Source organism: Thermobia domestica, chromosome 1 (genome assembly GCF_964235325.1).
Source record: "Thermobia domestica chromosome 1, izTheDome1.hap1.1, whole genome shotgun sequence".
Classification (NCBI taxonomy): domain Eukaryota; kingdom Metazoa; phylum Arthropoda; class Insecta; order Zygentoma; family Lepismatidae; genus Thermobia; species Thermobia domestica.
The window spans coordinates 386,427,067-386,455,022 of record NC_137454.1 but is presented as its reverse complement, the minus strand read 5'-3'; the positions used below and the strand labels follow the sequence as shown (position 1 = coordinate 386,455,022).

Sequence of the window (27,956 nt, the reverse complement as noted above, 5' to 3'; positions counted from 1 at the left end):
AGCAAAACGCTAATTGGAAAAGGAAACATAATAACATAGATAATTGGAAAAAGTTTGTGCTACTCCTCTCGGACAGGCTTGCGCATATGTGGCGCCATCAGCAGGAAGCTATGGAACCCTCGTGTATGGTGCGTACTGTAGAGGCAGGTGGAGGTGGCTGAATGGTTTGGGGATGCTTCCGTTGGCATAGACTGGGGCCTTTGGTTTGCATGGATCACAGCGAGATACCCGTTCTGTACATGCATGTGTTAAAAGATCATGTCCATCCTTCAATGCAACACTCTTACCCACACGAAGACGGTATTTTCCAGGACGACAATACACGATGTCATCAAGCCAGGAATGTACTTGCTTGGCTTAAGGGGCATTTCCACGGAGATGTGGCTTATGAATTAGCCCCCTAGTTCGCCGGATTTTAATCTTATAGAACGTTTGTAAGATGTTGTGGAACGAGCTCTTCGCACCATGACTTCTGCACCGACATGTGTGGCTTTATTGTGGAATGCCATCAGGAATATATGGTATCAAATCCCTATGGAAATATATCAGCAACTACCAGAATCCATACCACGGGTTCTGGTATAGGCCGTCCTCCAAGCAAAAGGTAGAGCAACAAAGATTAGGTAGGTGGTCGCAATTCAGTGAGCACTCCGTGTAAACATGGTTATGAAGTCTAACAAAGATGGAACTTAAATTATACGTAGAGCATAAGATTAGGTAAGTATCAGATTAAAACAATAGACTTGTTAAAATAATCTGCAATTTTATTATTCAATAATTTCAACTATTTTGCTTTCTTCTATGTTCTGCAAGAAGTCGACGAAAGTAAGCTTAGAAATTATCTAAAATTCACACGATTCTATTAGCATAACGTAAAAGAACATAAACATGGCTATGAAGTCCAACAAAAATGGCATTTAAGTTACATATAGAATATAAGGATAAGTAAGAATTAGGTTAAAGCAATAGCAATCAACAGGCAAAGACAATCTGCAATTTTATAATTTAATTTCATCAACTGTTTTGGTTCTTTCTTAATCGTACAAGGAGCCAACAAAAGTAACAAACAAAAAACCTAAATGTCATTTCTTTTGCTATACCATGCAATTAATAACGATATAATAATATCAATTAATTTGTTTTTGTTATAAAGTACTAGAAAGTTCACTTGTATTCTTAGGAATATGATGGCAAGTTGTAATTAAAATAAATACCTAAAGCGCTTCTTCTTTGTCCTGCTCCAGCCGATTGTAAGTGTAAAAGCGCTTGATTTCTATAACCACAAACGGACATTTCACAGTGTGAACCCAACAGCGTTGGAGAGGTTTGCAGTAGGTGCAGGCCAAACAAATTACGAAAAATATCGTGATGGGCACGATTATCGTTGGTAACCAGGTAGCAGGGAAATTTGAATCGCGTGATAAATTACATTGGAGGAGAGAGAGTTCTGTTACTTGTCTTCCTGTGTTACTACGTGGATTACCAACGTTGCATCGTATGTTCGTTTTGTTTAACAATTTCACCGTTGTTTTGTGCATCCACTGGTAAAGATCTGCAATCCCGCAGTCGCATACAAAAGGATTACTTGAAATATCTAACACCACATACGCTGGAAAGTGCTCCAACTGCTCATTTGTCAAAGATTCAATGCTGTTGTTTCTCAGCCACAACACTTTCAAATCCATCACACACAACCTGTCGACGTTGAATTCGGTTAAGTAGTTATCGCTCAAATCAAGGTACTCCAGGTTAGATGAATCGCAGAAGGATTTTGGCTCACTTATACCGTTAATGTTATTTTCCCGCAAAGTAAGGTTGGTTAAATAGGGCATTACTTGTGTGAAAAGATATTCACTAGTAAAAGCGTAAGTTCCGTACTTGCCAGAACTTCTAAGTGCATTGTTAAGATAAAGTTCTTCTAGCCTTAAAAAGTTGTCAACAATTCCACGAGTTTCAGGGGATATGGAGATTGTGTTATCATTTAATATTAGAGTCTTAACGCGTGGAAATTTATCAGGTGCTGTGTTTCCTCCAATCGTCATTATACTGTTGTTTGAGAAATCTATAAATGTTAGTTTTGTGAAGTTCACGTTGCCTTCATTACCACCTAAATCACTCCATAGAAGGTGATTCATATGGTTTCCCGTGAAAATTAGTTTTCTGATTGTGTGTGGTAAATGTTGAAGAATGTAAGATCCATTCGAGAAGCCGGAATTTGTACAATTTATTACTTGAGTTATACTTGCATTGGGCGAGTTGGTTACGCCTTCACATTTGCAACGATTTTCAAACTGCTGAGGACATGGAAATGTGTACGAAGTCTTCGTACCGTCAGCCACAGCTAGGAAGAAGGCAAATAATAGTGAATTATACCATCTAAGCAGATAAATCGCCATCTTTATGTCACGAGGCACATTCCTGTAAAGAGAGGAAAATGGAAACAACAATTATTCGCTAAGAAACATACATACGAGGTAGAGTCAATAAAAAACAAAACACAAACGACAAATTATGTGTACAAGGGATTTATCATACAGAGACTACATACCTTACAGTATTTTGCAACATACTCACCTCAAACATTGAAGCACTTATCATAGAAATATGCCTTTTTTCTATACCATGACTGAACTCTATTGCCGTCAATGCATCCAAAGGACCTTTCAGTTCATCAGCAAGAGGAAAGTGCTTCCCAACAGTCTTTCAACTTGTGGAACAAGTGGACACTCCACACTTCACAGTTGCTATGATTGTCAATTTCGTCGCAGAGGTTCAGGAATGACAACTTCGTATTGTTCATGTTTAGGTTTGCACCGTCTGGCTGCTTGGCTCAAACTGAGGATTTGTACTGTGTGTAGATGGAATATATTCTGTATTGCAGTCGAATGTTCTTCGTTTCCGAAAAATACTTTCCTAGTGCTGGTGAAGTCAAAGACGTTGTCATATTTGATTGATTATAGTAGCGGTAGAGATGTAAAAAACAAAAAAGCCGTTTTTAATTAAAAAACAACATGAATTTTCGTTTTTGTATTTTTATGACTTCCTTGCTAAGTATCACCTTTGTTTCCCTGTAGGGAACTCTATAATTAAGAAAGTATGTTTACGACATCCAATACTTGCGAGTCCTATATTCAGTCCGAGGCTGGTTGTCTTGATTGGCTTTCAAATTACCATTGCAGTTGTTGCCAGCAAGCGTATATTATGTAATCACTTTATCCAAAATGCAATTTTGGTTGCCAACCATCTTATCAAATTTCTGCAAGTTCTATATCTTGATATACGTATGTGTTTTACTGGTTTGGCAAAATATAATCTCGCAGGCAAGAAAAAGTACCATAAACCAAAAAACAGAGTATTTTTGCATAAAATCTTGTCCTGCTTACGTCTCATTCCCTTTGGAAAACATTTTATCCAGAGCTTGAAATAGTTCAGTATACAAAATTAAAGTTATAAATGGTTATTTTGAGCATGATGTTAGTTCAACATCACTATCCACAGAATTCTTTATTCCTTTACCGTTATATTGTGTCATTTTTTAAAGTAAGAAATTTGTGGATAACATTTTAAATGTTTTCTCTCCCTCCCTCTCTCTCTCTCTCTCTCTTGAATTTAAGTGACCTCAATACGTGTTATAATGTAGTTAAGTTTATTCATAAAGGAGGTGGGCGGATAAGGGCCATTTTTCGCCCATCAGACAACGGGAAAATGAAGTGTCCGATTCCTACAAGTTTGCAATGTATTTGTATACTAGAAGATATGTTGCATATGTAAAAACAATAGATACGTGATAAAGAAAATAGTAAGTCATAGAAATGAGCGCCCAAAAAGAGTCCGTTTCAGCATTTTGCGACATTTTGGTAATGTTTGCTGTCTTTGATGGAGGCTTATAGGAAGAAGGAGTCGATGAACCAAAATAAATCTGACTCGTCATAATATAACGCTGTGTAACCTTTGACATGAGTACTAACTGATTTTGGTTCAGTGTGTCCTTCTACCTATTAGAGAACAAAATGTATTGCGGGAGAGTATAGAGCAATGAATACCGGTTATATGCTGTAATGTACGAGTTCAACTGGATACTCCAGCTCTGATGTAAGTTACCGATTGTGACTGAAAATACATGCTCAGCATGTCAATAAAATATATAAAGAAAATGTATTGTTTGCGCGGATATGTGTGTAGGGCAGCAAAAATAGAGACAGAACGTTATGGAGTATTGAGAAGGCGTGTCATTTCTGAAAGTGGTATGAGTAAAAGTGCGAGCAGGAAAACCAGTCGCAGAATGGCATGAAATTCTGCAATAGATATATATATCGAACAATCATACATACCACGCGTCAATGAAGTACCGATGGGAAGTCATTGATACGTTATATTGCAATACTGAGGGAAAGATGAAAAACAACGACCAACAATAGCTACCTGATGTCTCCGATCCTTACACTCACGAGCACTTAAGTGACAAAGGTATGTACTCTCTGTACATACATCATGACGATGCTTCTGTTCTCCGAGTTCAGTGGTACTGTCAATGTAAAGTAGGCGCACGGGTCGTCGGATGTTGTGGGCATGTTGCTTCCGTACTATGGTTTCTGGCTTACTGGCGCCACAATTCTACCGCAGTTAAGAAACCAAGTCTAGAATATACAGATACACTACAAGATGTCGCCGCTGCGCGATGGTCCAGTGGCGATTCGGATGACAACAGCAAGCACGATGCCTAATCTGCAAACTAGCTACAAGTGTCTCCAGCTATCTGATTATTATCTATGCTTGATTATTTCCGATGTAATATATTGATCTCATAGTCGTAGTAGACTTCATTCTTCTTATTCTTGCCGTTAGTGTTCTATTTACTATTGCTTTCTCGGATTCCAACTCATGACATTAGTGTTTACGTTCATCATTAACACACGACTTACGTCTTTGTTTATTTTTTTATTTTTTTTCCTCACTTATAGCGCTTTCCATCAAAATATATTTGTTTTCTTATTTTTATGAGGTATACTATTGGAAACCATGCATTTCACATCTCGGGCCTGATGGGCGAAAAATGGCCCTTATCAGCCCACCTCCTTTGAATTGACAATTTTGTTTAACACTCGGTTAGTCGCATGGGGTTCTGATTGATACAGCTGAACATTTTTCTACGAACATTTTTGACTGCGATGTCGCTCGCAGCGCCCGTTCCGTGTATTCCTCAACCTCCACTCTACAAACCTATGAGTAGAAGAGTTCACGGTGACATTCGCACATGGCGCTGTAGTTACGGCTGTGTATCAGATAGAACGGTTGCGACTAATCGTGTTATAAGAGAGGTATTTTATGTTTCAGTTAGCTCAATTTTTCTTCATTTATTCTTAGACAAGTATTTCAAGTTTTAAGCTCACAGTTGCTACTGTATATTATGGCAGAACGTGAACGTGTATTTAATCTCAGTGATTCGATTGATGTTCAAGAAATTCGGAAAATATTGTTTGATGATGATGAGTCAATTCGTCCAGCTGAAATCGAAGATTTTAGTGACGTTGCCGATACTGATGCAGAAGAATGTACGCCAGAAATACGTGAAACAGATTTTGAAACAGAAGAGATTGGCACTGAAGAAGAAAGTGAACCAAATGAAGAACGTGACCAAAATGAGAAATTAGTGTACCTTGGTAGAGATAAAACTACAAAGTGGCAAATTGTTCCGCGTCAAATGAATAGACGAGTGCCTCCCCAAAATATAGTTGTAAAGCTTCCCGGTGTGATTGGTGTTGCTAAAGAAAGTAAGACTCCATTACAGTGCTGGCAAAATTTTTTCACTGAAAAAATGCTTGAAGACATCGTTCGATATACTAATCAATACATAAATATTGTGCGGGGTAGTTTCAAAAGGGAAGGTGATGCAGGTGATACCAATTTGTGTGAAGTAAAGGGGTTCATTGGTCTTCTTTATTTCGCCGGAACTTTGCACGCAAATAGACTGACACTGGACGATTTATGGGGAACTGATGGGGATGGTGTGGAAATATTTAGACAGGTTATGAGTCTCCGAAGATTTAGATTTCTGATCAGATGCCTCAGGTTTGATGACCGTACTACACGAGACGAAAGAAAACAGGTGGACAATATTGCTGCTATTCGGGAACTGTTTACATGTTTTGTTGAAAACTGCCAAAAGAACTATTCTTTGTCCACTAATGTTACTATAGATGAAAAGCTGGGTGCTTTCCGCGGCCGTTGCCGCTTCAAACAGTACATCCCTGCAAAGCCTGCTAAGTACGGAATTAAGATCTATGCATTGGTTGATGCAAAATTATATTATACTTACAACATGGAAATTTATGGCTGGAAAAATGCCTGAAAAATGTTATTCCATTAGTAACAAGCCGGCTGATGTTGTCAAGAGATTAGTGCAGCCCATAGTTGGAACAGGACGAAATATAACTGCGGACAATTGGTTTACCGATTTGAACCTAATTGCTGACTTGAAAGTACGGAAATTATCGTATGTGGGAACCATAAAGAAAAATAAAAGACAGTTGCCACTGGAACTTTTGAATCTAAAGTATAGGCCTGAAAAGTAAAGCATGTTTGCATTTTCGAATGATGTTACTCTCGTTTCCTGTGTACCGAAGAAAAACCGAAATGTTTTAGTAGTATCAAACCAGCATTTTGATGATCATATAGACGAAACAAGTGGAATTGCCGCAAAGCCAGAAATGATTACCTTTTATAATCAGACGAAATCAGGTGTTGACATTTTGGACAAAATGTGTGCCTCGTTCAATGTAGCCAGAAATACACAGCGCTGGCCGTGTGTTGTACTTTTCTCGATGCTGAATATAGCTGGTATAAATTCACAAATAATCTTTCTTGGTAATGGTCAGGCTAAAATTACTAGGAGGCGTTTCTTGAAACAACTAAGTCATGAGCTTGTACATGAGCAGCTCTGCAAGAGAAGTCTTCTAAGTCAAGGGATTCCTTCTGCTTTGCAAGCGAGTCTGGAAAAGTATCGACCAGCAAATGTAGCAGATGAAGAATCGGTTGGTGAAGGAACTGAACGTTCAGAAAAGCGACGGAGCTGCGATGTATGTAGGAAGAACAAAAAACGAAGATTGACCAGAACTAAATGCAAGAAATGCAGCCGACCAATTTGTCTCCAGCATATGGAACCCGTGTGCACCGATTGCTTTCCTCGATTAGAAACAATACCAGTTGAATCGAGTGACGAGTAAATGATTTGTGATTGTTTATATTTCTATGTTTTTTGAATTCGAACTAACATGATATCAGGGGTATAATGACTTAATATAAGTTCATTTTTTCTATATACTCTCCTATACTTATTTTGTTTAGAGACACTATAATATTCCTAAGCAGTGTTTGTGCTTAGCAATATCATTCACGGAGGATTGAGTTGTTATAATAATCTTGCTTTAGTTGTCTAGTGCTTTAGATTTTGAATAAATAAAAACAATATGTAATATGTTTGTGTTTTAGATACAAAAGCATATAAAGAAGAAAGCTTCCAGAAGTTTGTGTATCAATCTGATACCTTGCGACCTATTCCGTGACTATTTTTTTCTTGAGCTACTGAGATTTCATAATGTTTTCAAAACTTATTTTTGTCCTCAAATTAGAACATTTAAAACACAATGCGACGTAATTGATCACCGTAGCATAAGTCAATGGTTTCATGTTCTTTTTAAAAAAGATAATAAGAAATGACTAGTAGTATTAAATCAAATGGGAAAGCGAATGTATCAATCTGATACATTGCGACAAAAACCTTGGATCTAAATGTTGCGACTAACCGAGGGTTAACAAAATCTACTACATGTTGTAACCCACCCAAGTTTCATAATAAAATGAAATTTTGTAAAAGGAAAATTTTGTGAGATGAAACTCCAGTTTACTGTTAAGTCGGTTATTTCTCTTGGAGTTGGAAGCACTGCTTAACCTTCGGTTAGATTGCGTGAGTCGTCGATCGGGATGACGTCACGTTGCAGCCGAGGTTCTGGCTTTAAGACTGAAGCGCTTCGCGGTGTATAAAATGAGGTAAGAGTGATAGGTCCTCTGAAGGAAAAAAGAAAAAAAATGGGTCGTTAAAAATTAATATTCTTTCCGTATAATCGTATAGTTTAGTTAATTTCTTTTGAAATCTATAACAATTCCTGACTATGGTTATTATTTAGAAGCATTATTATTATTCAATATATTTTGGAAGCACATATTTCTAAAAATATTGCGAAAGGAAAAGTAAGAAAGTAAAAATAGTTAATTGAATAGTTCATGTTACTGATTTTGTGTAGGCTGAATTATGCCTTGAGTTAAAACATGTTGATTCTTGTTTTTCCTTATTAAAACTAAAGTAAAGTCGCTGGTCAGGAAGTTTAATATATTGAAATTACGGAAAATATTAAGGCTAGTGGAGACTTCAAATGAATGATTTATGTCTTAGGTCCGCTTTGAAAAAGGAAAGAAAAAAAAGAAAGGATTTTATAGAATTACAGTTGAGCTATTGCTCGTAATTCATGCATTTTGACCCATATTTAAGAAATCATTTCCTCCCACATTTTCATTCCAAAGAAAGCCACTTTGCAGTAACTTCGAGTTCCATACATTTTGATTATATTGTTATATAGGTTTCTAAATTCTATATTTTGGATTTACGATTGGTTATAATAATACTTCAGAAAAATTTTGTTACTTGGAAAAAAAAATCCTTTTGGGAAAAATGTTACTTGCTAACGGCGATTTCGATTAATGATATTATTACTTGTTAAAATTGTTGAATGTTTTCTATATTACTATTTATATAACACGTTTCGGATTGTTATAATAAAAATTTTCCATTTTGTTAGAAAACTTTTTTTACATTTTTCAAGTAGTTGTAGACACTACTTGATATCTTAATAGTGATATTTTTTGCATACAGTATAAGCCTTTTCCAGTATTGAACCTCACTCTTCACGTCGTCATTATTCTCAGCCGTGGGGGAGTGGAATTCTCCTTTCTCTCTCCTTTTAAAATTCTTGTATTCTAAAGGGGGAAGTGAGGTGACGTCCGTTCTCGCAGGACTGTGGGTAGTGGGGGCTATTTAAAGATTATATGTGTATCGTTCATCCGTTACATATATAATTTTTAAATTAAAAATAAATTTTATAAACTGCCCTGGAAAGGCAAATTTATGCTGGCTTCGAGGTCCGGTTCGGGGAGGTCCAGCAAAAGTGTTCCCCTTTATATTCTAAAATTTATGTGTATTTCTTTGGTGAAATTAACCTCTAAATTAAATAACATATTTTCATTATACTATGCTTTTCTAGTTGAGTAATATAAATGTTGTATATGAATGTTAACGTAAAATATTTAATACAGTGTTGCCGGGGTCGGATACAAAATTTATGGTTTAGTAGGTCATTGTGTAATAAGCAGATAATTATTGGTAAGGTTGTAAAATTAATAGTAATTATCCTTTTGGTTTCTTTGAGCTTAATATTTTGTGGTGTTCTTGTAAGGATGGCACAGTCAAAGGAGACGCATGTAAAGTCTAGATTTTCGGATTCTTCAAGTTCTAGTGGGGATGAATTTCTTGGATATTCTTATGAATTTAGTAATCCTATGTTTGAACATTTAAGGCCTTCAGCCCATATTCAAGTGAATCATCACGAACCTTTACTAGGTGGTCAAAGTAGACCATTTCAGGATCAAAATTATAACGTGAATCCACAAAGTAATGTGGGACACAGTACACGGTTTGCGAATTCCTCGCCTAATTTAAGAGCAGGAGGGAGTCTGAGCTTTCAAAATAAATATAGAGACCGACCATTTAATATGGCAGCTTCATTAAATTTAAATTTTGAGAAATTTGCTTCGGAAGGAATCTATAAATATTTGTTGCATGATATTAATAGTCTACCTATAATAGATGGTACCAATACTGAGTCTACATTTCAGTTTTTATTAAAACTTGATAGTATTGTCAGAGGTAAGGGTTTGCCTTTAGATCTTGTGTTGGTAGCTTGTCTTTCTCGTACAAAAGGAGAAATGCAAGATGTTATACAATCGTTCATTGGGGACGCTTCCCCTTGGCGAACAGTTTGTAGACATTTAGTGGTGCGATTTATTTCCACTATTGGTAGAACACAATTCATGCGACTATTTTTCTACGTTCCCATGCGGGAGGATCAATCATTATATGAGTTCGTAGATAATAAATTATCGATTATTCACGTACTTGATATGTCCTTTGATGAAGCCACCATTTGTAGTTTAATTACTAATATGGTAACGCCTTCTGCCCATCAATTTCTAGCTGAAAGAGGTATGCCTATCGATTTAAATCAATTGTATTTAGCTGCAGAACACTATGACGCCTTGCATAGATATAGGAAAGATTATTATCGATTACGTAATCAAGGTAGTAGCGTACGGGACTTGGTACCACCCCGTAAATCATCTTCCTTTATCGGAGCGAAGAATACAAAACAGCAAGTAGTGTTGCAATCTCGTGAACCAAGAAATTTACATAAAACTTTAGTTTCTCCAGCTATGTATTCTTTACCATCTAACTATAAAAATCTTGATAAGGCGGAATTTTCTCATAACCCTAATTTAGAATCTCAGTACTTAACTCAAAATAATTCAGATGTAAATCAAAATGGTAGTAAATTGGAAAATTTATTAGCGATTCCTGTTTATATTGCGGGTATGCGTTTTAAGTGCTTAATTGATACTGGGAGTACGAACTCTTATTTGGCTCGACATCTTTATGATGAACTTAGAAAAAAATGTAAAATAAGAGCAGAAAAGGTGAACGTTCAAACGATTGGCTTAGGAAATGTACAAGTTACAGTGGATATGAGAGTAAGACTATATTTTAAAATTGGAAGACACCAATTTAGTGAAATTTTCTTTATCGTGGACTCTAATGAGTTTGATCTTCTGCTTGGAAATGACTTTCATACAAAATACAACGCTATAATAGACATTGCTGGTAATTTATATAATATAAAAGCTCGGAAGTTAGTGGTTCCTATGATCCGAGCTGATGAACTTTTGTGTGCCCAGACTTCTCTCGCTTCTGCATATACTTCTAGGAATGGGGTGAGTGGAAAGCAGCCGCCATGCGACCTTGGTTGTCCGAAAGCTACACCTCAACCTAGATCTTTTGGTAATTCTCATCCGATTTTGACTCCATCGACATCAGTAACCAGAGACAGTGGAGTTAATACCACGTTTGACCCAGGAGTGGAATTCGTTTTTGATCAGTCCATATTGCATCCACCGGAGACTAAACCGGAGGAATCTCAAGGTAATTATACGGTTCCTGATCAATTATTACTATGTGATTCTAATTTACAGGAATATGTTAATAACTTGTTAACTTCATATTCTGATGTTATTGGAAACAAAATTGGTAGAGTAAAAAATTTCACTTACAAAATTGAACTTGCCGATAAAACTCCCATTCGATTGCAACCTTATCAACTTCCAACGCATAAGCAAAAGGAATTAGATTCTTTTATTGCCCAGCTTTTAAAAGACGATATTATAGAGGAAGTAGATTATTCTCCCTACACATCACCCTGCTTTCTAGTAACAAATTCAGATGGAAGCAGGCGGCTTGTAATTTCATACGGAGAGGTGAACAAAAAGGTGATGGTAAGCAGCTATCCTTCTCCTAACATGGAGAATGTAATATCTAGTATTTCGGACAATAATATTTTTTCAAAACTTGATTGTAAATCCTGTTTTCATCAGATTCCTCTGTCTGAAGAGAGTAGAAATATTACTGCTTTTGTGACAAAAAATAAAATCTATCGATATAAATCGGTACCAATGGGATTAGTGTTATCACCTTTTGTTTTAAGTAATTTGATGTCAAAAGTCTTTGAAGGGTTAATTGGTAAGAATTTAGAGATATATTTTGATGACATAATTTTATTTAGCAAAGATATTGAGAGTCATAAAGCTCTATTAGAGGAGGTATTATCTCGACTAAGAAATTGGGGAATTACTATATCAGAAAAGAAGTCCTGTCTATTTCAAACTAGTATTAAATATTTAGGGTTTCGTTTTGAAAATGGCAACATGTCAATAGACCCTGAGAGAGTTAAAGCTATCCAAGAGATACCAAAACCAAAGAACAGAAAAGGAGTGAACAGAATATGTTCATTTTTCTCGTTTTATTCAAAATTTATTTATGGGTATTCAGAGTTAATTGCTCCCCTTCAAGAATTAAGATCTGTAAAAAAGCCTTTTAAATGGACTAAAGTTCATGATGAAGCCCTACAAAAATTAAAGGATGCCTTTTGTAGTCAGGTCATTTTGAAAGTCCCAGATATGAATTCCAACTTCGTAATACATTGTGATAGCTCTTTGCGTCATTTTTCTGGGGTTCTCAGCCAATATGATTCGGAAGGGAATCTTAGACCTGTATCAATGTTTAGTCGGGCAATTCCACAATCTGATTGGAGTAAAAATATATACGAATTAGAACTTAAGGCTCTTTCTTTATCTTTGGAAAAATTTGAATATTATTTGGCAAATCCCTTTGTAGTGTATACTGATAGTAAGAGTTTAACTTGGTTACTTAATAACCATAAAAGACAAAGGAGATATGGAACTATGCTAGAGAAAATCTCGAGGTTTAAATTTCGTATAGTCCATGTAAGATCAAAAATAAATAGTATAGCCGATTTCCTTTCAAGGGTTGGAAACCATCTAGAATTCTATACAAAAGACGATAATACAATGGAAGTCGTAAAAGATCATAATAAAACAGTAAATTTGTCTTTCATTAATTTTTGGCAAAATCCTGTGTTTAATGTACCTCTTACAGATCACCAGAGGAAGGATCCTGAATTAAGAGAGATTATCAATAGGTTAGAGCGAAAGGAAGAAGTTCCTCTGTATGTATTAAGAAATAAGATCTTGTTTAAAAAGACAAAAGGTAAAGGGAATAATGGATTTAGAATTGTAATACCTAATTCTTTAATTCAGTCGATTATTGAGTATTCTCATTGTCCAATAATTCATGGTGGGCATATGGGATATCGAAAAACCATTGCTAAGGTCGCTGAAAAGTATACCTGGCCTACTTTATATTCTGACATTAAGAATTTTATACAATCTTGTCATTTGTGCCAAACCTGTAAAGATTCCAATCGAAAACCTATGGGTCAATATTTTACAAAAAAGGTAATGCACCCAAATTATACTTGGTTTATTGATATTGCGGGGAAATTGCCTAGTAGTTCTGGATTTGAATATATTTTAATTGTCACTGACGCCTATAGTCGCTTTGTCTTTTTAGAACCTTTAAGACGACTAACCTCAAAAATCATCTGTAATAAGTTACAGGAATTATTTCTTCGATACGGCTTTCCTGGTAAAGTCCTAAGTGATGGCGCTTCTTATTTCGTGAGTGATTACTTCTTGAAATTCTTGTATAGCTATGGTATACAGAGTGTAAAATTCTCCCCATATAACCCACAATCGAACAGAGCCGAACGCACGGTGAGATCGGTTAAAAATTTAATTCGTATTTATGTTGATAAGTCTCAACAGAATTGGGCCCAATTACTATCTAAAATTGCTTTTACTATTAACATAAGTATGAATGAAACTACTGGGACCAGTCCATGTGAACTTTATATGGGACGGAAATTTTACCATCCATTAGATGTTAAATGGTTGATGGATTTAGATCTTTTAGACGATGACCAGGATAAAGAGCAAAAATTAGTTAATATAAATAATAATACTGAACGCGCTTGGAAACATAGTGCGAAAGTTTATAGTCAAAAACATAATCCTGTTAATTTAAATATTGATTTAGTATTGGTTAAAAGGTTCATGAAAATTTCAGCAGAGAAACATTTCAATCCAAAAATCGCCCCTCAGTGGGAAGGCCCATACCGCCTTATTTCTAAACCGACACCAAATACAGTTTGGCTAGAAAATATTGAAAGACCATATGTTCATATAAAACGCCATGTTCGTTTTTGTAAGAAATATTTTCCACCGAGACAAGTTAATCAACCTAACCCATAAGGTAACACAGAAAAAAAAAGATTTGATATGAGAATTGAGGTTAAGTAAATTATTAATATTGTACTTATTTATATATTTTAGGATGTTTGTTCGAACAAATTTTGTGTTTTGTATATTTTTTTTTATTCCTGCAGGAATGCCTCGTCCGAGAAAGTGAGAGGTCAACCCCTTTTCATTTTGTAAATACCTCATCATCATCCTTTGTGTATGTTATGTAAGGAATTGGAAAATTACTGTAGAAGTTTGTAAAGAAGGCGTTAGCATTTGAATATTTATGGAAGATTTGGTAATGTATTGAAATTATTTTATTATTCAACTTGGGATTTGTTATGGTTAGGAATTTTTTTTTGACCGACCCTCGGATATTATGTAACCCACCCAAGTTTCATAATAAAATGAAATTTTGTAAAAGGAAAATTTTGTGAGATGAAACTCCAGTTTACTGTTAAGTCGGTTATTTCTCTTGGAGTTGGAAGCACTGCTTAACCTTCGGTTAGATTGCGTGAGTCGTCGATCGGGATGACGTCACGTTGCAGCCGAGGTTCTGGCTTTAAGACTGAAGCGCTTCGCGGTGTATAAAATGAGGTAAGAGTGATAGGTCCTCTGAAGGAAAAAAGAAAAAAAATGGGTCGTTAAAAATTAATATTCTTTCCGTATAATCGTATAGTTTAGTTAATTTCTTTTGAAATCTATAACAATTCCTGACTATGGTTATTATTTAGAAGCATTATTATTATTCAATATATTTTGGAAGCACATATTTCTAAAAATATTGCGAAAGGAAAAGTAAGAAAGTAAAAATAGTTAATTGAATAGTTCATGTTACTGATTTTGTGTAGGCTGAATTATGCCTTGAGTTAAAACATGTTGATTCTTGTTTTTCCTTATTAAAACTAAAGTAAAGTCGCTGGTCAGGAAGTTTAATATATTGAAATTACGGAAAATATTAAGGCTAGTGGAGACTTCAAATGAATGATTTATGTCTTAGGTCCGCTTTGAAAAAGGAAAGAAAAAAAGAAAGGATTTTATAGAATTACAGTTGAGCTATTGCTCGTAATTCATGCATTTTGACCCATATTTAAGAAATCATTTCCTCCCACATTTTCATTCCAAAGAAAGCCACTTTGCAGTAACTTCGAGTTCCATACATTTTGATTATATTGTTATATAGGTTTCTAAATTCTATATTTTGGATTTACGATTGGTTATAATAATACTTCAGAAAAATTTTACTTGGAAAAAAAAAATCCTTTTGGGAAAAATGTTACTTGCTAACGGCGATTTCGATTAATGATATTATTACTTGTTAAAATTGTTGAATGTTTTCTATATTACTATTTATATAACACGTTTCGGATTGTTATAATAAAAATTTTCCATTTTGTTAGAAAACTTTTTTTACATTTTTCAAGTAGTTGTAGACACTACTTGATATCTTAATAGTGATATTTTTTGCATACAGTATAAGCCTTTTCCAGTATTGAACCTCACTCTTCACGTCGTCATTATTCTCAGCCGTGGGGGAGTGGAATTCTCCTTTCTCTCTCCTTTTAAAATTCTTGTATTCTAAAGGGGGAAGTGAGGTGACGTCCGTTCTCGCAGGACTGTGGGTAGTGGGGGCTATTTAAAGATTATATGTGTATCGTTCATCCGTTACAATGTTCAGAATAGTTATTGTTAATGTTAATACTATCGTAAAAGAGTTTGTGATTGAGCATTAACCTAACAGCTCTATAAACAATTCGTTGAAACTCGGCTGATTTTCTTTAATTCCTGAATATTTTTTTCAGAATTTTCCCTTAAAAAGGCAACAATTAATTGCTTTATTATGTTATAATAGGAAAACCAAAGTGGAACGTGCTCTTATCTCTACACTAAACTTGAAATAATTGTTTTATAAAGCCCAAAATTTCCCAGGCAAAAAAAGCCGCAGATAAGAAGTTTTTTTTATGCTCTTACATCTCTAATTAGTGGTAACATATATAGTACAATCTAAAAATACTATAAATAAATAGGAGAACCAAAATGGAGATAGGACTGTAATTAGGTCAGCTTTTACACGCAATTCCGAAATTTGGACGCTAAAGAAAAAATATACAGTGACTCGAGAAAGTATTGTACAGTTTCAGATTTTGTTTACTTTCAATGATACTATTCATACAAAGGATGTAAAGTGGGTGAAAAAATTATGTGTATTAGTATATACAGCTATGAGTATATTAAGGAATTGACTTTCAAGTGAAAATTATTTTCTCTCTGTAACAAAAAATAAAAACTAAATAATTCTAAAAGTGTACGTGGGAAAAGTATTCGTACAGCTAACATATTCAAGAAAGTAATAGAAATAATAACACTTTTAAATTGATTAATATCACGTAAGGTTATTAATATCACGTAAGGTTCCATTTGGCAGTTGTAATTGGCTGAAGTTTTCTGTAAATAGGTATAACTAAATTCGCTGTATTTTTAGGTGAAATATTGTCACATTCTTCCAATAAAAAAATTTTAACAACTGCTTTGCTAGAAATAACACTGTATCTTATTGTTCGTTCAAAAAATTCCAATAAATGTTCTATTGGATTGATGTCTGGTCACCACGTGTGTTAACTCGTTTGGATACATTGAATACTTACGTGAGGTAGTATATTACGTGAGGTATGTTTTGGATCCTTACCGTGCAAAAATACGGTCATTATTTTTGGTCCATTTTTGCAGTTCTTTGCTGAAGATTGCTAATTAATATATTGATATACTTCCTTTGGTTCGTTCCTTCTACAAAACAGAAATTCCCAACACCAACAACACTCATTAACCCCTAAACCCCTAAAGATCCTCCAGCATGTTTCACTATGAGAGTACGATTTTTGGGATTAATTTTTGTTCCCTTCATTCTTCGCATAGTTTTCCTCCCATTTGATCCAAACGAGTTGTATTTAACTCTAGTCGATGAAAAAAATAACTGTTTCAAATGTCGAAGTGCTTATTTACGTCCTTCAGAGCGAATTCTAGGCGCTTCTTGCGATTACTGTTAATCCCCCAAATTTTGTTTCTTGAGATACTGCAATTGAAGACTTCGGGGCAAAAACCCGTCAAGTCCAAAAAGAAAAAGTGTGCATCACAATGGTCTCTCGTCATCTGATTTTCTTCAAACTTGACACATATATTCTAGACCGAAAATAAATCGACACATATTATTTTTTGGCTTGTTTCGGAAAATAGGTTAAGGGGCATAGGGCCCCTTTTGATAAATAGGACCTCCTTGATTAAAAGGGACGCAATAAAGAAACGAAACTCTGCCGATGCAAAGATGACTTCAAAGTTTTTGTCCTTTCTGCAAGAAAGGGGTTCCAGGGGGCAATGGCCCCCTTCAAAATCACAAATTTCCCGAGATTAGTGCAGCCGTCCATAGTGTGACCTCGGATCATTTTTTTCGGAAACCGTGTGGTATATGGAAAAATCGGCAAAAACATATCCCATTATGTTTGTTGGCACATGTTTTGAACGTACCTCAGGGTCCCCTAAAGGATCCCAGATGGGGTGCAACGCAAATGTTGCAAATGACAAGGATGGTCGAGTAGCATATGGAATGAAAGCTGTTGATAAATAGAATAAGATGGAATAAGTCTCAACTCTCTACGATAACCTTGTGCAAAATGGAGGAGGGTCAAAATGGAAACACAATCTGCATTGTAAAGTCTATTACCACCTTTATAAATGTGAAATGGTGAGACAGATGTGAAACAGGAGAACACGTATTTCATCATTTTAAAAATACACAGTGTATTAAGTTATTAAAAAAAAATATATGTCCTTGAGTCTCAAACGAGTCCTACTTATAATTTTCAGATAACAATGGGATAAAATTATGTATCATTTGAGAGTTGTTATAAAGTGAAAGAAGTTGGAGAAAGTCTCGATTGTCTACACCTGTGCAACAGAAGGGCAGTTCAAAATGTAAACACAAACTTGATCGAAAAGTCTATGGCCACTCCTATGTACCTGAAACGTTGATATAGATGTCAAAACAAGAAAGCACATATTCCATCAGGGAGTAATCTACACCCCCCAAACACCCCCCTAACACCCCTCCAAATTTCTTTACACACACCCCTGCATGGAAAAGGAATACTCCCCCAAATCCAATTGTATCAATCAGTATCATATAGGTTATTTATTACATCAAGTTAAAAAATGTTTAGCGTTTAGGAAAGAAGGCAATATTCTTATTTATTTATTTCACTTCAAAATACGAAGTGACCTCGTTCTCATGTACGGCTTCGAGAACAGTATGATCTCATCGTTTCGGGCGGTATTTCGATGGAAACATTTGACAAAACAGACCCGCTCATACTTACCCTCCTGGGCTCCGCGGTCGTTTCCGAGGTAGATGACTGAAATTGGCAGCGTCTTGAGCGGTCATTCACTTACCTCCTCCTCAATAAGGAAAAGTGTGACAATATAGTAATAAGCCTATACCAGTTTCAGTTGTAAATGCTACTCTGCAACAGGCTCGCAACCAAAGGGGGGCTAGGGAGGGCCTGGCCCTCCCTTAATTTTTCATGTCCCCTTCAGACCTCAATACAAAATGCACAATTTAGATATTTGTAAGAGAATTTTTAATGACTTGGCCCCTCCTAACATATTCATGGCCCCCCAAAGCTCTGTGGCTGGTTTCGAGCCTGCTCTGCAAGTGGTGTATCAGCGGACGGGCGTTAGAAAGGTGCAGTCAAAACATTTTTGAAATGAAGAGATCGATCGAAGTAAGAATTTTATATATATGTTTTAGACTGAGTCTAGTGTTATGCAGGAAGGCATTTGGCGCTAGCTTAATTTTTATAAAGTATATTTTTATTCACGTAAATTCATAGAATGGAATAGGGCTCATAGCGAGTCACTTTTTTAACTAAAATCTACTTTTTTTTCAAGTTGGTCACTAAAAGTAAAAGTTACTTTTTTTGGAAATTTGTCACTAAAAGTTACTTTTTTTTCAGAGGTAAAGTGACGTTTTCGTGTGATTTATGTTTTGCATTGGCAGTTTTTAAAGAAAAATATAAAAACAAATGGAAAAAGGCAGAAGCTTGTTACTCATTACTCTTCTGAAAGCTTCAGTACTTGCTGCCGCATGTGAAACAATCAGCTTTATTCTCACTTCAGCTTTTATTCTTTCTAAAGCACAGTGGACGGTTGGTGGATGCTTAAGCTCTCAAGGTGGGGTTGAGAACCCTTCTGTGTCTATTCCTTCTTCTATCATAATAATCTTTTAGTTTTCTCTCGTAATAGTTAACGCTCCGTTGAACGTTGTGTGTCTGTGTCTGTGTGGTTCATCATGTTCGTCTTGTGTTGTGCTTCTTGCATGTTTTTCTTAAGAGTAGTTGATGAATTTGAATATTTCACGTGTTTGAGAACTCTTAATGCGAATCTAAATATAATGTCTGGGATGAAGAAATTCGGAAATAGGCCAGAACTGGTTCCACTTACTCAGAAGTTTTTTACATCTGCTAAGTCTGCTTACCGTAACTACAAAGCTTACTTTGAACACCTAAGAAAGGAGGAAGCTCATAAAGAAGAAGTAAAGAAGGAACAAAACAACAAACAGAGAGGTGATGGAGAAATTGACAAAGGAAGAAAGGGGCATGATGAGATTTTGGTCACTTTTTCGTGCGCTTTTGGTCATTTTTGGTCACTTTTTAACTATTTACAAGACCAGACCACTATGAGACCAGGGATTATTAACATTAGGATATATTAAAGAAGACAAAACAGAAAGATACAAAATGTTTGTAAATTGAAAAACTGGATTTCTGGAAAACAACTAAATCAATGAATAATTTTCTTTTGAAAGATATTCAGAGTCAATAACATAGCCAGGGAGGGGCAGGAACGGAGATTGAGAGATCAAATAATATTACAAAAATTAACGTTAACAACAGGGTTAGAATATTAAAATAATGAAATTGGAACTATGTACAGTATAAATTACTAAACGAATGTGATTTCAGCATGGGACGAGGGAATTTTTCCCAATTAATATTTTGGAAAAATATCACCCACTAAAACTTGCTGGGGGTGAATAAATTGAAATAATAGCAGAATTTTGCAAAATAATTACAATAATTCGTATGTAATCAATTCACGTGTAATTACAGGGTAAAATAGTAGAGGTTAATTCCTAATACAGTGAAACTTCTCTTAACGGGCATCTCTCAATAGCGGACATCTTCATAAGAGGACAAACTTTCTTATTCTTCCATTCCATAAATATGTGAGGTGTGGTGTTATGAGAGAGAACTCTTTCTTTTAGGGACACCTCTCATTTACGGACAAATAATCGTGTTCCACCGATGTCCGTTTTGAGTGGTTTCACTGTATTGCTTAGTTTAATAATAATAATAAATGCTCAAATGTGTGAACTTACTTTATTGAATTCAGTGGTAGAGCGTTCACCTCTGGTGCTAGGGGTCTCGGGTTCAAACCCTGCTCCCGCCAAGTGAACTTTGTGGTGGACAAACACCATGTGCGTGGGTTTTCTCGGGGTTCTCCCGTTTCCTCCCACTTTCTTCATTCCACCATTTCATTCATTACTCATTATCACCGTCTCCTTTAGCCTAACCGGCATAACCGTGGGACGTAAAACTCAAAATTTCATTTCATTTCATTTTTTTTACTTTATTGAACCTACAACTGCGAAGAGCTATTATTATTATTATTATTATTATTATTATTATTATTATTATTATTATTATTATTATTATTATTATTGCTATTATTATTATTATCATTTGTAATAGTAGTAGTAGTATAGTAATAGTACTAGTACTAGTAGAGTAGTAATAATAGTAGTAGTATTGCAATAGTTGCGTAACAAAATATACTGTTTTGTTGTTTGAGTTTGTTTAAAAATTATATCACTATTCTGAGAGCACACCCCCCCTTTTATTTTGAACACCCCCCCAAGTAAAAATTTCTGGCGTACTTACTGTATTCCATCATTTCAAAAGAATGGTAACGTAGAGACGACCACGTGTGTGTATGAAAAAAGAGCTATAGGTAAGGAACAAACGCCTTCTTTGAATGAAAAAGTTTCCCTAAATTACTAGTCATGCAATATCTAAGAAAGAGAAGCTAGAACTACTTAAACTATTCGAAAAATATAAACACGTCGAAACTATTCAACTGATGTCAAGGGAAAATTAGATTAATGTAGATTAAACCTTCCAGCAGTTGAATAAAATGGACGTCATATTAAATAAAGCACGGCCGAGAGAAATGAAAAGAAATCTTTGAGTTTTACGTCCCACGTTTATGCCGGTTAGGCTAAAGGAGACGGTGATGATGAGTAATGAATGAAATGAAGAAAGTGGGAGGAAACGGGAGAACCCCGAGAAAACCCACGCACGCGGTGTTTGTCCACCACAAAGTTCACTTGGTGGGGGCTGGGATCGAACCCGGGACCCCAAGCACCAGAGGTGAACGCTCTACCACTGAGCCACCGCGGCCCCGCCGAGAGAAATAATAATGTGCCTTAGTACAGGTGACCGGAAATTAGGAGGAACGGTTTGTTGTTTCTGTGGGACAAGATGAGAGGTTTTGTGTTATGTGGGAACGAAATTACGAAATCAATATTGAATGCAGTAAAATTAAATACCTCGGTGAATAAACCGGTGTTATTCAAAAAGTGAAATATGGGAGGAGTCAGGAGACAGATACAACGTCCCAAGGAAATTCAAATATGTATGGATATCAATGTGACTCTATCACACAACTGTATGTTGATGACAGAGACCTTTGATGTAGCATGACCTTTCCTTCTAATATTGTTATGCCCACAAAACTGTGTAAGTATTAGAGACCTGCACGGGCCGGGCTCAGCCCGAGACCTGAAGCCCGGCCCGGCCCGCGGGCCGGGCTTGGGCGGGCCGACTCTGTTATTTCTTTGGGCCGGGTCGACACTGATTTCTCTTCAAGTCGGGCCGGGCCGGGCTCGGGCCGAAAATCTCCAAAACTTTTCGAGCCCGGGCTGGGCCGGTCCTAGGTACATTCGGGCTGGATTGGGCTAGGGCCGAAAAATTCGGCCCGTGCAGGTCTCTAGTAAGTATGGGAAACTGGAATGATTTCGACAACAAAATATTTTACATTATATTGTTGATTTCAAAAATATATTTGTTTATTCAATATAAAAAGCATTTTTTCTGCTAAAGTTTCTTCCTTAGTAATTACCGATGTAATCATTAGGTGGTTAGAATGTTAACAATGTAACGGCCACCTTACGGTGCATTCATTCAAAATGAAAAACGCCAATAATTCACCGTAATGTCGCAGGAGAGTTCGAGGTCTTGCGAGCGAAGTGACATAACACGAAATTTGTCATTTTTGTTCTAATACACTCTGATTTTGGTATAATTTTAAAGCTATATTTACAACGCTTTTACACATAAAAGAAAAAAACCATTGTGATTATAAAATAACTTTAAAAGAAGTTACGAGTTATGTCGTTTTTCTGGCGAGGGATACGAGCTTGGACCTTAAGGTTTTTTGACTTGTGTCACTTTTCTCGAGAAGGTGCGATATATGGAAATTGGGGAATTCTCCGCTAAGAACACGGATTCTCCTGATTATTACGTTGAATTATTGTCGTTTGTGTTAGCTAGTGAGTGCACATTAAAATGACTGTTCCATTTTGAACAGTGTAAGCAATGCAGAATAAAAGCAAAAATAGAAATGAACTGAAAATAAGTGTAACAAACATGAGTAATGTTATTCCTTAGTCCTTAGGGGTTAAAAAAAGGATTTGCAAAATCATATATCATGTTTCCTGAGACAAGATTCATCCAGCCCCCTGGCAAGTACACACGTTTCCTCTTCCGATAGCATGAAAAAAAAAAAACTATGCCCAAGCTCTGGATACTGGTGCACAATCTTTTCAAAGTTTCGGTCAGTGTTGAGGAGAACATGAAAAAAGCTGTAGGAGAATACGGTTCTTGGTTTGCGCTACACAGTTGTCAGAAAATAAATAAATTGTGTTTACTTCTGATGACAAAACATTGTCTAAAAATGCTTTATGAAACTGACCACCTCATTGCATCCTTTCCGACCTGTAACTTCATCTACTATATATTAAAATGCTAGATTTATATGTTTGTCTCCAAAGAAAAGTTTATACGTTTGTCTCCAATCCTTTTGACAATGAGATCTCGAAAACCACAAGTGCTAAAAGCGTGCCTAGGGATGGGCACAAGTCGAGCTAAGACTCGACTTGACTCTAAACTCGACTGGAATTTGAGTCGAGTTCCAAGTCGAGTCAAAGGTAATTTTCTCGAGTCAAGTTCCGAGCCGAGTCACTGTTTTTGAGGTCGACTTTCGAGTCGAGAGTTGTCTTGCTCGTTCAAATCATTTTTGCTCCTTTTGAAATCATGGCCTGACTAGACTGAAAAGCGAAAGCCATGAAATGTAAGCAGTAATGTGAAATACTTTTAGTATTGCTCATGAGAGAGGACACTGCTCGCATCTCGTCTCGTCTCGATAACGAGACGACAATGGATTTTTATAACGAGACACCATCAAATGTCGTCAGCACCAATATAAGTATATACTGTAGTTCTTACCATTAAAACTAGGACCTGCACTGTCGCGTTTTTGAGCCCAAGCAGAAGCCCAACCCGAGTAGTGATGTCAATCGTCTCGGCTCGTTCAACTGAGCAAACAGCTCGAGCCGGCTTGGTTAGGATGTGCCATCGGCCGGCTCAGTTGAGCCGATGGCTTGAGCTGGCTCGGTTGGGATGAGCCATCGACTCGGTTCAATTAAGCCAATGACTCGAGCCGGCTCGGTTGAGGTGACCCATCAGGTCGGTTCGGCTCGGTTGGAATGAGCAATGGCTTAGTTCGACTCACCCGGGCCGATAACCCTAAATCTGGCCGAGCAGTTTTGAACATGTTTGGCCGGCGCCCTATAACTTTTAACAATTTTTGGCTCGAGCCCGAATACTTGCTCCTCCGGAACTCAAATTCAGAACCTCGTGAACGATGGCCTTGCCTCCTAGACTTCATGACTTCATGACTACTGAGGTCGGCAGTAAACTAGTATTTAGTATTCAGATACAAACCGCATATCTTTCATGTTTATAATAATAATAATAATAATAATAATTTGTAGTAGTAGTAGTAGTATCATTGATAATTATATTGTCTATGTAGGATACTTGAAGAGAGTACTTGAAACTACACACAGGATTTGGCTTGATTTGGTTCGACTCGTCTCGAAACCCGAACCGAATTCGAGTCGAGTTGGAGGAAATGTTTCGAGCCGAGTTCTTGAGTCAAGCTTAAAGATGTCTGTTTCGAGTCAAATCGAGTTTTAAAAAAAAACTCGCTAGTGCCAATCCGTAAAGGTGCCGTTTTCGCTGGTCGATTCCAAATTTTGTGTCGATTGTAAAGTTTTAATTGAATATTTAAAAACATGGCTATTATTTCTTTGTTACATTTTTTAGCTCCTCCGTGGCTAAGCGGTTAGCGTACGCACCTTTGGCTTGGGAGGCCGGGTTCGATTCCGCGTTAATCAGTAGGTCCACGTCTCATATAGCCTCGCTGCTGAACGGGACGTTAAACTCAAAATCAACACAACTCTTTATTACATTTTTAGCGGTACACTGGAAGTATTGAATTTTAAAAAAAACATCCTACGAGTTATACATTCCAACACCACATTTTGTATACAGGGTTTGTATATCTCTCAGGCGTTTGTTTCATGGTCAAATGATAATGAAAAACAAAGGTTAACCATTTCTCCAGCCTATGATGAATCTTTATTGTTTGGAGTCTTTTTCCCAATGAATACCATACATCGGGTGTTCTAAAAATGCCGCCCACGGACCACAGAGCATTATTCTATAAGTCAAAATAAAGCAGAAAATATATATTCGTATACCTTTAAGCTCTCGAACAAGGAACCAGAGCAATGAAATATTCGGATGTGTGGTAAACGAATACCGACTCTAACACGTTTTTTCTCAGCTTCTCCTCAACTTTCCAGGATATCCACAGAAACTATGAAAACAGGTCAAAACACCATCATTTTATAGCATGCAAAGTGTCTCGCCAACAGAAAGATGCCGGAAAGATGTATGACTCTGTTTTGACAATGACAAAGCCCGTAACGTTTGAGGGAAAAGAACTAATTAATACCTCAACAAAGCTGTTTTTCCGGAATTTATCCACAACACAATAAGAACGTCTGAAAAAGGACTTCAACTGTACAATGTTTTCCAACAAGAAAGGATTGAAAATGAAGTGAAATCTTTGAGTTTTACGTTCCACGATTATGCCGGTTAGGCTAAAGGAGACGGTGATGATGAGTGATGAATGAAATGGTGGAATGAAGAAAGTGAGAGGAAACGGGTGAACCCCTAGAAAACCCATGCACACGGTGTTTGTCCACCACAAAGTTAACTTGGCGGGGGCTGGGATCGAACCCGGGACCCCAAGCGGCATTTCATCTTGTTAAAAACCCAACTTTAGTTGCTAGTTGGAGGAACGAGGCAAAGTCTTCGGTTAGAGATGATGTTACGAAGTGGCAAGTAGTTAGGAGGGAGCTGATACAAAAATTATTTTCCAATGTTTACATGTATTGGCCCGTGCTTCTACTCCCCACATCTATGCAACAGATACAGATATATTTATTCTGTTATTGTGGTGGTTACAGTTGCTTCCACCAGGCAGTGCGTTTGTGATCGGAATTGGAGCTAATGGGAGGTTAATAGAACTTATCGTATTTATGCTTGCCTAAACCCAAAGCAAGTTAAGGCATTATTAGGACTCCATTCTCTATCTGGGTGTGACACAGCAGATTGTTTCAAGAACAGGGGAAAACAATCTTTCTAGAAAGTTTTTGAATCTTCCACAGAAAAAGTTCTAGAGGCATTTGATAGATTAGACTGCCCAGAAAGTTTTACATGTGAAGATGACAAATTGATAGAAAGGTACATTTGTCGCGCATATTTACAAGGTAAACAATTTTCAGATATTGGTAAGCTCCGGTGGTGGCTGTTTACCGAAAAACATGTTCAACGTGAAACTTTGCCGCCAACAAAGCCAGTTTTACACCAACAAGAACTTACTACCAAGTGATGGAGTGACGACGGGCTAATCTTCGACAACTGGACCTCCTTGACCATCTATATTTAGATAGAAAAGGAGAAGAAATGAGTATTTTCCTACCATGAATCATGTACCATGCTCTCCAGAAGTGATTTTAAAATTGGTGCGTTGCGGTTGTGTCAAAGGACGATGTGCTTTCAATAGCGCCAATTATAAGTGCTGTGTTCAAATACTGAAATGTACAGAACTGAGCAAATGTGGAGCAGAGGAAGAGCATTGTGACTACAGTGAAAATGGCGATCAAATTCACCTGTCGGATTCAGATAATGACTCATAAGTCGAATTTTTATTATTAGTTTCCCTTCTAAACAATTCTGTAAAAATAAAAAGGGTTTCTTTGTGTATTTGAAATATTTTACTATTTGTTTTGCTTTTACAACCCAGCATGTTTACTAATTTTTATTTTTGTTTAATTGGATGCTTTTTTTTTTTTTTTTACAGTAATAAGGATGTGGTCCATTACAATACGAGAATAAATTACCCTATAATCGGAAACTTTTGTTTAATTTAAAGGTATTTATCGTCATAATGATTTGTTAACATTTTATACATCACACCATTTTCATTGTCGATATTTGACTGCATATCTTTCAAAAAGACTCTGCCAACTTTTTACTAAATTTGTAAATAGATAAAATTACCTATTTGTCAAATATTTATTCAATATGTATAAATAATAGCCATGGAGAAAAAAAGAGACACTTATTAAAACCCATTCGCTAGTTTAGTCAGTATGCCATTGATGTTAGAAAAAGCGATTTAATTTTACCTCAGTTTTGATAGTTTTCTTAATTTTTGAAGTAGTGAAACTATGTATTTGGCAAATATCTATGCAAAAGGCACATGCAGCAACCAGAAGAAATAAAATAAGCCACTTCCCATGAAAATCGGTTGAGAACTTTAGCCTGTGTAGCGCTAAAAAGACATGGATGTCGACGTTAGCGGCCAGCTTAGAAGTATGACGTCATGCACCGGCTCGGCCACACTTTGAGACAAAACACCCGGTAGTACACGATTCTAGAGCTCATTACCTATCCATCGCCACTAATCATATAATTGCTTCATTCAAAATCCCACGGACTTTGTTATATTTACATATGCCCCTGCACTACAAGACCCTATACCATTTTAGGGAACCGTTAGAAATTGAGATAACTTGACTGGCAGGTTTCAATGCATCCACTGTATAGCCCGGACTCGGCACTGTGAGGCTCTCATTTGGTTTTATCTCTCAGAACTCCCTGAATGATATTACGTTAGTTTCAAAAGAGTCTGAAAATCACGTGTCACAATTTTTTCATCAGAAACCACAGAAGACTTATAGCAATAAGATAATGGCATCGCCGTAATAATGGCAGAAGGTAATTGAACAAAATGGTACCGTACATATATGGTTTCATAATGTTATTTTCAAATAAGAAGAAATATATTCTCAATTTTGACCTTCAAAAAGTTCAATATATTTTAGGCAGATTCATATTAATGAAGAATTTGAAAAATATTTACCTTTTATTAACTGCAATTAAAACAGTTTGGTACGTTTCAAGAAGATTCACTCAAATGGAAAACAATAGCCTACACTGTAAGCGTCCTGAGCTGTAACTAACAATAATAAGGGTAGTAAGGATCCTGTTTTCCTCTTTCAAACTTAAGATCTTCTATTTTCAGATGCAGACGTAGGTCCCACTCACCTTTAGCACTGACTGTAAGTACTGTATTGTTATAGAGTTTAACAGTTAGGATTTTTAAAGATAGTTTCA

General features: G+C 36.3%; 1 protein-coding gene across 1 annotated transcript; it reads right to left on the bottom strand.

The window, feature by feature from the left end:
• Positions 1-749: 749 nt before the first annotated feature.
• LOC145665049 (trophoblast glycoprotein-like) lies at positions 750-27,956 on the bottom strand. The gene is made up of 2 exons (XM_081732299.1): positions 27,703-27,956; positions 750-2,418 (listed from the first exon to the last, which is right to left on the bottom strand). Exon 2 carries the CDS (start codon positions 2,394-2,396, stop codon positions 1,215-1,217), a length of 1,182 nt encoding a protein of 393 aa, XP_081588425.1. The 5' UTR covers positions 2,397-2,418; positions 27,703-27,956; the 3' UTR covers positions 750-1,214.

Coding starts and splice junctions, on each gene's coding strand:
- LOC145665049 (XM_081732299.1), bottom strand. CDS start 2,396: ATGGCGATTTATCTGCTTAGATGGTATAATTCACTATTATTTGCCTTC.